The sequence below is a fragment of the Salvelinus alpinus genome, chromosome 12, assembly GCF_045679555.1.
Source record: "Salvelinus alpinus chromosome 12, SLU_Salpinus.1, whole genome shotgun sequence".
NCBI classification, from domain to species: Eukaryota; Metazoa; Chordata; class Actinopteri; order Salmoniformes; family Salmonidae; genus Salvelinus; species Salvelinus alpinus.
The window spans coordinates 55,170,627-55,180,989 of record NC_092097.1 but is presented as its reverse complement, the minus strand read 5'-3'; the positions used below and the strand labels follow the sequence as shown (position 1 = coordinate 55,180,989).

Sequence of the window (10,363 nt, the reverse complement as noted above, 5' to 3'; positions counted from 1 at the left end):
TCCAAACATTTCAAACTACTTTTGTAATACAACTTTTGGTATTTTTTAACGTAAATAATCGATAAAATTGAAGATGGGATGATCTGTCGTTCAATACCGGAGGAAAACAATGTGTAGCATGCCTTCTGGTCACGCGCCTCTAACTAACAGTACACTTCACTGGAAACTCATTCTGAACATGGCTACTTCTTCATTTCTCAAAGGAAAAACCTCAACATATTGCTAAAGACTGTTGCCATCCAGTGGAAGCGACAGGAACTACAGGAACGCCCCTTAGAAATCTGGATTCCCAATGAAAACACATTGAAAAGAGAGTGACCTAAAAAAAAAAAAATCTGAATGGTTTGTCCTCTGGGTTTTGTCTGACAAATAAGTTATGTTATTGTCACAGACATGATTCAAACAGTTTTAGAAACTTCAGAGTGTTTTCTATCCAATACTAATACTAATAATAATATGTATATATTAGCATCTGGGACCTAGTAGGAGGCAGTTTACTCTGGGCACACATCCAAATGTGAAAATGCTGCCCCCTATCCTAGAGAAGTTAACTTCTTCTTAATAGGGGGCGCTGTTTTCACTTTGGGAAAAATTCGTGCCTCGTACTCTGTTCTAGATCATACGATATGCATATTATTATTACTATTGGATAGAAAACACTCTGAAGTTTCTAAAACTGTTTGAATTATATCTGTGAGTAAAACAGAACTCATTTGGCAGCAAACTTCCATACAGGAAGTGAAAATTCTGAAAATGGGTCTCTGTGTAAGGCCTTGCCTATTCAATTGCCTTGTATTTATGGATCTGTATGCACTTCATACGCCTTCCACTAGATGTCAACAGGCATCAGAGTGTTGAATGGGGTGTCTAGCTTGATGTGAGACCGAATGAGAGCTTTTGGAGGGACAGGTCCGGTATATTCTTTGTCTTCGAAGGCGCGCTGGGGAGCTCGACATCGTCTTCTGAAAAGCGTTCGGTATACACGGCGAATATCTCCGGCTCTGATTTTATTTGATACATATGATAATAACATCATAAAGTAGGTTTTTTCAACCAGGTTTTATCAGTTTATTCAACTTTTATTGGGACTTTTGGAGTTTTCCGTTCTTTGCGCCAAGAGAGGATGGGAATGTTAGCAACCATGGCTAGCATTGTGGCGCGAATTTGACAGAAGAAATTGACATTCTAAAACCAAACAACGATTTATTCTGGACCAAGGACTCCTTGTACAACATTCTGATGGAAGCCCAGCAAAAGTAAGAAAACATTTATGATGTTATTTCGTATTTCTGTGTAAAAAGTTGACTCCTATTCTCCGCCGTGTTGGTGAGTGCTGTCTCACAATTACGCAAGCTGTATGTAATGGTAAAGTTATTTTAAAACTTCTCACGAGTCACCAACCCTGATCCGGTAGCACCCCCCAACTCACCCCACTGATTAGCACAGCTAGCATAGCGTCACAAGTAACTTGTAGCATCTAAATATCATTAAATCACAAGTCCAAGACACCAGATGAAAGATACAGGTCTTGTGAATAAAGCCACCATTTCAGATTTTTAAAATGTTTTACAGGGAAGACAGAATATGTAAATCTATTAGCTAACCACGTTAGCGGAGGACACGATATTTTTACCAGGCAGATTCGGCTAGGCGCCCACGTCCAGTTCACATGCACAACAGATATGATATAAAATCGTAAATTGGGTCTTACTATGGCTGATCTTTCATCAGAATGTTGATCAAAGTGTCCTTTGTCAAGATGAGTCGTTGGTTCCGTTCAGAATTCTTCCTTGCCCACTCCATTTAGCACAGGTACCGGTCGAGTGGCACGAATTTCTCAAACGTAAATACAATCCGACAACGGTACACCGAAAAACTCCCGGAAAAATTCAAATAATCTGATTAAACTATATTGAAAAAACATACATTACGATGATATGGTCACATGTATCAAACAAAATTCGACACGGAGATAGTTTGCATACATAACGCCAGCAAAACAGTACACCAACGCAGCTCAAATTCGAGCCATTCACCAAAACGGAAGTTGTCGGTCACGCCAAAGAAATGGGTCCTATTTCACGTCAGTCCCAGATAAACAAAGAATTTCTCCTCTGACGTCCTCTTGACAACCAGAGGAAGGCGAATGAGGTGTGTTTCTGGTCATAGGGGGCACGACCATATATAGGCAGAGCTTTGAAGCCAGCATAACACATCTTGATTTTATGTTCTTGGTCATGGAAAGTGCTGTGGAATGACTTCTGTATCACTCAGAGACAAAATTGAAACCGTTTTAGAAACTAGGGATTGTTTTCTTTCCAATGGTATGATTTATATGCATATAGTAAGAGCAATAATTGAATAAGAGGCAGTTTAATCTGTAGAGCAAATTATGCTAATGCGAAAATATTACCCCCTGTATTCTCAAGAGGTTAAAAAATCTAACACAGCGGTTGCATTAAGAACCAGTGTATCTTTCATTTGCCATACAACAAGTATTTTTATGTAAAGTTTATGATGAGTTCTTTGGTCAGATTAGGTGAGTGTCCAAAATATCTCCGGACATTCTGGGGAAATGTTGCTACGTATTCACAATGTATAATCACGATTTCCAGCTCTAAATATGCAAATTTTTGAACAAAACATAAATGTATTGTATAACATGATGTTATAAGACTGTCACCTGATGAAGTTGTCCAAAGGTTAGTGATTAATTTTATATGTATTGCTGTTTTTTGCGATAGCTACCTTTGCGGTGAATAAATGCGTTTGTGTGTTTGGCTATTGTGGTAAGCTAATTTAACCTGTCTAGCCCCGGGGTTCCGCTAGCGGAACCCCGCCCACATTCCACTGAAAAGGCAGCGCATTTCAAAAAATATTTTTTGGAAATATTTAACAAGTCCAATACAGCAAATGAAAGATAAACATCTTGTGAATCCAGCCAACATGTCCGATTTTTTAAATGTTTTACAGCGAAAACACCACGTATATTTATGTTAGCTCACCACCAAATACAAAAAAGCACAGACATTTCTTTCACAGCACAGGTAGCTTGCACAAAACCGACCAAATAGAGATAGAATTAGTCACTAACCAAGAAACAACCATCAGATGACAGTCTTATAACATGTTATACAATAAATCTATGTTTTGTTCGAAAAATTTGCATATTTCAGGTATAAATCATAGTTTTACATTGCAGCTACAATCACAAATAGCACCGAAGCAGCTAGAACAATTACAGACACCAACGTGAAATACCTAAATACTCATCATAAAACATTTAAGAAAAATACATGGTGTACAGCAAATGAAAGACAAACATCTTGTGAATCCAGCCAATATTCCGATTTTTTAAGTGTTTTACAGCGTAAACACAATATAGCATTATATTAGCTTACTACAGTAGCCAGCCACACAACCGCATTCATTCAACGCAACGGTAGCGATAGCGAAAAAAACAGCAAAAGATATACATTTATTCACTAACCTTCACAATCTTCATCAGATGACAGTCCTATAACATCATATTACACAATACATATATGGTTTGTTCGAAAATGTGCATATTTAGAGCTGAAATCCGTGGTTATACATTGTAAAAACGTAGCAACTTTTTTCCAGAATCTCCGGATATATTTCTGACACTCACCTAATCTGACCAAATAACTCATCATAAACTTTACAAAAAAATACATGTTGGATAGCAAATGAAAGACACACTAGTTCTTAATGCAATCGCCGTGTTAGAATTCTAAAAATAACTTTAGTACGACATACAGCTTACGTTATAGTGAGACAGCGCCCAAAATCAGGGCGGAAAATAATACTAAACATTTTCGACAGAAATACGAAATAACATCATAAATGGTTCCTACTTTTGCTGAGCTTCCATCAGAATCTTGTACAAGGGGTCCTTTGTCCAGAACAATCGTTGTTTGGTTTTAGAATGTCCTTTTTTCCTGTCGAATTAACAACCAAAGCTAGCCAAGTGGCGCGAAGCTGTCCATCTCCACCAAACGCAGAGAACGGAACACGCCAAAACTCCCGATAAACTTTCAATAATCTGATAAAACTATATTGAAAAAACATACTTTACGATGATATTATCACATTTATCAAATAAAATCAAAGCCGGAGATATTAGCCGTCTATAACGAAAGATTTTCAGAAGGCAATCCAGAGTTCCTTCCCGCGCCTTGCTGAACAAAGGAAATTGGGGTCATGTCATTCCAAGAGCTCTCTTTTGACCTCAGATCAAGCTATACACCCCATTTCACCTCTCACTTCCTGTTGACATCTAGTGGAAGGCGTATGAAGTGCATGTATATCCATAGATTTGAAGCAAATGAATAGGAAGAACCTGGAACAGAGCCTCGATTTCAGATTTTTCACTTCATGACAGGAAGTTTGCTGCAAAATGAGTTCTGTTTTACTCACAGATATAATTCAAACGGTTTTAGAAACTTGAGAGTGTTTTCTATCCAATAGTAATAATAATATGCATATTGTACGAGCAAGAATTGAGTACGAGGCAGTTTAATTTGGGAACGATTTTTTACAAAGTGAAAACAGCGCCCCCCTATCCCAAAGAAGATAATTCTATATTGTGTTTTCGCTGTAAAACACTTAAAAAATCGGAAATATTGGCTGGATTCACAAGAATGTTTTATGATGAGTATTTATGTATTTCACATTGCTCTCTGTAATTATTCTGGCTGCTTTGGTGCTTTTTTTGATGGTGGCTGCAATGTAAAACTATGATTTATACCTCAAATATGCACATTTTCAAACAAAACATAAATGTATTGTATAACATGTTATAAGACTGTCATCTGATGAAGTTGTTTCTTGGTTAGTGACTAATTTTATCTCTATTTTGTCGGTTTTGTGAAAGCTACCTATGCGGTGGAAACATGGTGAAAATATGCGGTTGTGTGTTTGGCTATTGTGGTTAGCTAATAGAAATACAAATTGTGTTTTCGCTGTAAAACATTTAAAAAATCGGAAATGATGGAGAGAAGCGGTAGAGGTTTTAACATCCCATCCAAATGACAGCACCCTACACAGAGCAGTGTCCCAATCACAGCCCTGGGGAATTGGGATATTTTTTAGACCAGAGGAAAGAGTGCCTCCTACTGCCCCTCCAACACCACTTCCAGCAGCATCTGGTCTACCATCCAGGGACTGACCAGGAAATACATTGTCTCTAATCATGAAAATTATATCTGCAATGCTCAAAGGTTTTGCGACTGCATGTGGCCCGTGTGATTCTTCCTTAACATTTACATTTACATTTAAGTCATTTAGCAGACGCTCTTATCCAGAGCGACTTACAAATTGGAAAGTTCATACATATTCATCCTGGTCCCCCCGTGGGGAATGAACCCACAACCCTGGCGTTGCAAGCGCCATGCTCTACCAACTGAGCCACACGGGACCCGTGTGGCTCAGTTAACAAAGATCCCCACCTAGATGACTACTTTAAAATGTTGGAAGCCCTCAATGGCAATGTTCATGTCAAAATGGATTTTATCCACCTAGAGTCCTCTATCTAACTCCATGAGACTGACCCAATAGCCAGGTATAGACCAGCAAACGCCGGCCCCTAATTGCAATGAAGTGCACCTGGAGACAAAGTGATACACCTGGGTTAATTAGGACATGTCACATAACATAAATACCAAGTGTATTTAGTCTAGATATCATCAGTTGCATTTTCTCTGTTACTCCACTCCTGTACCTGGCATCATGAACATGTTCAGACTGACGGTGGTCACATGTGAGTATACAAACTCTGTATGTGATGCAGATTAGAATTTAAATATGTATGACCTTGTATTTGAGAGTAAATGAAGTACATGTTAAATGATTTGAGGTACATTCAATTTCTATTGGTCAAAAAATATATATAATTGTCACGTTGCATTCTTGGAATAAGAGACCAAATGCTCAACTTGACTATAATCCAGTAGGTATAATTCAAATGCGGAATTCTAGCTTCATGGTCCAAGTGCATATGTTGTGAGATGTTGCTGAACTAGCTGTGTGATGTTGTTTCAGTGCTGGCTGCAGCTTGCTGTACACTAACGGATGGAGGTACTGTATGTAATAATGATGATGCTACTTAACCAACCTAATATGAGTAGTGTGTAATTCCTGTGTATTTGTCATGGCAGCAATCAGCATCACGTGTGAAGGCTCTGATGCTTTACTGCAATGTGGTAAGCTAGTCCACACTGCTGAACAGTATACTCACTGACCACCTATGATAGTTTCTACTGTAGATTAGGGTTACTAGCCTACACCATAGAGACCCATACTTGGCTCTCCTTTGTCCCTCACCTTTCTCCTTTTCATTGTCTCTTCCCCATCTCCCTCAGATGGAGGTAAGATTCAAATCAAGCGTGCCAACTATGGTCGTCGTCAACACGATGTGTGTTCCATTGGGCGCCCACAAAACCAACTCAAAAACACCAACTGCCTCAGCCAATCCACCACCAGCAAGATGGCAGAAAGGTACTGGAACCTGTGTTTACCTGTAGGAACTCCTTGACTAGTGTTAACCAGCAAGATGGCAGAAAGGAACTCATGACCTCTACCTGTCTTTGAAACACACAGATGCGGTGGGAAGAGCGAGTGTGTTGTGCCGGCATCCAATTTCGTTTTTGGAGACCCCTGTGTCGGAACTTACAAGTACCTGGACATCAAATACTCCTGTGTCCAACAGCAAGAAACAAGTCAGTCTCTGAATGTGTGCTAATAACACTTAGTGGTGGGCACCAATATCCATAATTAGATTCAACGTACTATCGGTATGACGGGATATTGTTTAATACTCCTAACCACTTTACTTTTTTGTAAAAGAGTGCACTCTGCTGATAGCTAGAAAAGGAATGGAATAGGTTGGTTCCCCTATGGTACTAGATTGCCAGCTACGTTTTATTAAATGCCGTCTTATGGCCACAACGTTTCATACGTGCATGGGTTCTCAAAGTGGAAACCACCCTCACCTGCTAACTAACCCTAGCTAGCCAACAAGCTGTGGTTATTGAAAAATGTAGCCGGCAACAACTTTAGTTAGCGTAGCCTATAGGTAGGTCAGGGACCTGGAAGTGTGGTGCCAAGACGACAAAGGAACTGATTGTGGACTACAGGAAACGGAGGGCCGAGCCCCTCCCTACCAGGAGGCTAGAAATATTTGGTATCAGCCCTCCGATCCTCAATTCTACAGCTGCACCATTGAGAGCTTTTTGACTGGCTGCATCACTACTAGGTATGGCATCTGACTGCAAGGTGCTACAGAGGGTAGTGTGTACGGCCCAGTACATCACTCAGGCTGGGCTCCCTGCCATCAGGATCTCGACACCACGTGTGTCTGAAGGCCCTACATACAGACTCGAGCCACCCAAGTCATACTGGTCTCTGCTACTCCATAACAGATGGTACGGGTGCACCAAGTCCGGAACCAACAGAACCATGAATGGCTTCCACTTCCTCCAAGCCATAACTGCTGAATGACTACCCTGACCATCTGCAACGACCCTTTTTGAAGGAACTTTATTGACTTGTCTCATATGCTGCTGATCCTTGTTATATGTACATATCTCGCTCCATTAGCTAGCAAGAACATGGAAGGGAAGTGTCTCGAGCTTATTTGATGGTTTTGCACACTTCATCTGGTTTACCACTGAATGTTTCAGTGAACGGTAACTAGCTAGCGCAACTCCCACAGATTGGTAGGGTTTATAGCTAATCTGACAGATGGCACAGCACAAACTGCATAGAAATACAGATTTGGTGTAGTGGGTTGACCTGTTTCACCAGCTTACCAACTGTTCATAAGGAAGTGAAACTACAAGGTAACGGTGGAAGATGACGCACCTAACTATTTATACTTTAGTTCATGCCAACGTGTTTAAAATGCACCTGAAATCAACATTCCCTATTAGTGCCCATCACTAACACTTCACCAGGCTAATGTGTCTTAATTTGTGTAACTCCTGTTTTGTCCTTGCAGTAAGCAGCATCATATGTGAAGGCTCTGATTCTCAACTACTATGTGGTAAGCTGGTCAACACTACCATACAGTGTATTCATGTGGTGACGTATGTTAGTCACTATCCCACACAAACACCCAGATTTGGTAATCCTTTTCTTCGTTCTCTTCCTCAGTTCGGGGTGAGATCCATATTCAGCGTGCCAACTATGGTCGTCGTCAACACGATGTGTGTTCCATTGGGCGCCCACATAAACAACTCATAAACACCAACTGCCTCAGCCCATCCACCACCAGCAAGATGGCAGAAAGGTACTGAAACCTTTAGTGTGCATATACCTTTAGGCACTCATTGGCTGTGATGTTAACCTCTACCTGTTTCACACAGGTGTGACGGAGAGCGCCAGTGTATCGTCAAGGTATCCAACTCCGTGTTCGGTGACCCCTGTGTCGGAACCTATAAGTACTTGGATGTGGCTTACACCTGTTACTGAATGTGAGTGTTGTATATGTTCGTGTACACATGACTGGGAACTAGAATGCTGGTACTTATGGTTTGTCTTGCAGGATATCTTCCTGGGGAACCTGAAGATGTACAAGGCTTCTGCGACATTTTCATCGGGTCGTGCTGTTTTCCTCCAACCGCCAAATCAACTTCAATGACCATTATAAACCTGTGCATTTTGTGCTGAAACATTTCTTAAACCATTTCTGAACTGTGGTTGTTGGTCTGAATTAAATGACGTGGCTGGAAGATGATACTGGTTGCCTCTTGTATATTACTAAATGTCACACCAATATTACTGACCATGTGTCCGGTATTCTCTCTTACACGGTGTTCACCAGACTCATTTGTACCTGAGGCTAACGTGCCTTTGTCTTGATGTCTGTAATCTGTAATCTGTGCCCACCTTTAGGCAGTTGTAGACAAGTTTAATACTCATTGTGATCACTTTCCTGACCACCGCAGGTGGTGTTCTGGATGGTCAAACTATTTTTAAATCAATTGAACCTGTGTCTCAAATCGCTGACAGGTAGTACTTATGACATCAGCAACCTTAATGGTCCTAATTTGTATTAATCAACAGCTAATCTGGTCACAAAGCAGACCTGGATGGGTGAGAAATGTTTATACAATGTGTAGACCCTACAAACATTGATAGTTAAGTGGTTGGATCATGAAACAAATGTTACTGTGTAAATTCAGCTAGACTATTTCTTCTCTTAATCAACATACTTGCAGTGACGCTGCCCAACTACATCACATTAGTCTAACAGCTTCTTATCCAGAGACACACAGGGTCACAGGCACGTCGACAAATCTCCCACAATGTCAAAGGGGGACCTGACCGATACAGCCATCCAAGAGCTGCCCCTCAACCATCACATTCCACCCTGAGAAATAAAATAATTCCCTGCCCTATGCACCACCAAATAAGAGAAACAACCATGAGAAACAGCCAGGCCAACAATGTTTGAGTGCATGTATGGCACCATGTCCATCTGAGCATTTGAATTAGTACGCATTTGTATAAACACCTGCATGGCATAAGCCTCAACTGTATCAACACAGCCCCTCAGTGTCATTCAAATGTATTTGTTTTATCTGGAATTTATTTTACATCTCATTCTATCCTTCACCCAGCAACTCCACCCCCACTTGTCTCCAATTCCACATCACAACCCTCAGCTTCCCTTAGCCCATCCCACCTGTCTCTGCTGGCCACACACTTTGGATTTCTACGCAGCATATATATTTCAACTATGCTGTGATTAACATACCATTTCTATTGAATAGACTCTACAGACTGTTGAAAAACGTTAATAGGATATCCAGGGTCAATTTTAGATCAAAAAATATCTTCCCAACAACTTTGCAATCTGTATGGCACAGATATCAACATCCTGGTCCTCAAATGAAACTGGTAAACATTCCTATTTATGCTTTTTTTATTCCACTGCAAGTTTTGATCCTGTTAAATTGGGCAGACCACTTCCCTACCTCCTGCTGCCACCTGCCTCCATTTTTGGTGTAATGCTGTAATCAATTGGTTATAATCTTGGACTGAGCAGACCTTTCCATATATTTCTGATAACTCTATAAAAGACAACTCACCCATTCCAATTTACAATATTTAATAACAAAATACCCTTTTCAAACTGTTTCCCATATATACAGGTATTTTATCAACCAGCGCATTTAAATTCAGCATTAATATTTGTTCTATCTTTTCAGGTGGATGAAATTTAAATTGTAGCCAGCTCTGCAATGCTTGTTTGAAAAAGAGAGATACTTAGAAAAAGCTATCATTCGCAATCAATCAAAAATGAGACATCGAAATCTGTACACAGGCAAAAGCGCTA

The 10,363-nt window shown here is 40.3% G+C and overlaps 1 protein-coding gene across 2 annotated transcripts; it reads left to right on the top strand.

Annotated features, from left to right (window-relative positions):
- The first annotated feature begins 5,669 nt into the window (after positions 1-5,669).
- On the top strand, positions 5,670-8,755 carry LOC139536375 (L-rhamnose-binding lectin CSL3-like). Of its 2 annotated transcripts, XM_071336865.1 has the most exons (9): positions 5,670-5,782; positions 6,064-6,099; positions 6,180-6,224; positions 6,384-6,519; positions 6,622-6,740; positions 8,021-8,065; positions 8,176-8,311; positions 8,388-8,495; positions 8,567-8,755. In XM_071336865.1, the coding sequence occupies exons 1-8, from the start codon at positions 5,752-5,754 to the stop codon at positions 8,491-8,493; spliced, it is 654 nt and encodes a 217-aa protein (XP_071192966.1). In that variant the 5' UTR covers positions 5,670-5,751; the 3' UTR covers positions 8,494-8,495; positions 8,567-8,755. The 2 variants fall into 2 exon arrangements, with proteins under 2 accessions (XP_071192966.1, XP_071192967.1); XM_071336866.1 differs by lacking the exon at positions 6,064-6,099 and having other exon boundaries at positions 5,703-5,782; positions 6,150-6,224.
- The last annotated feature ends 1,608 nt before the right edge of the window (positions 8,756-10,363 follow it).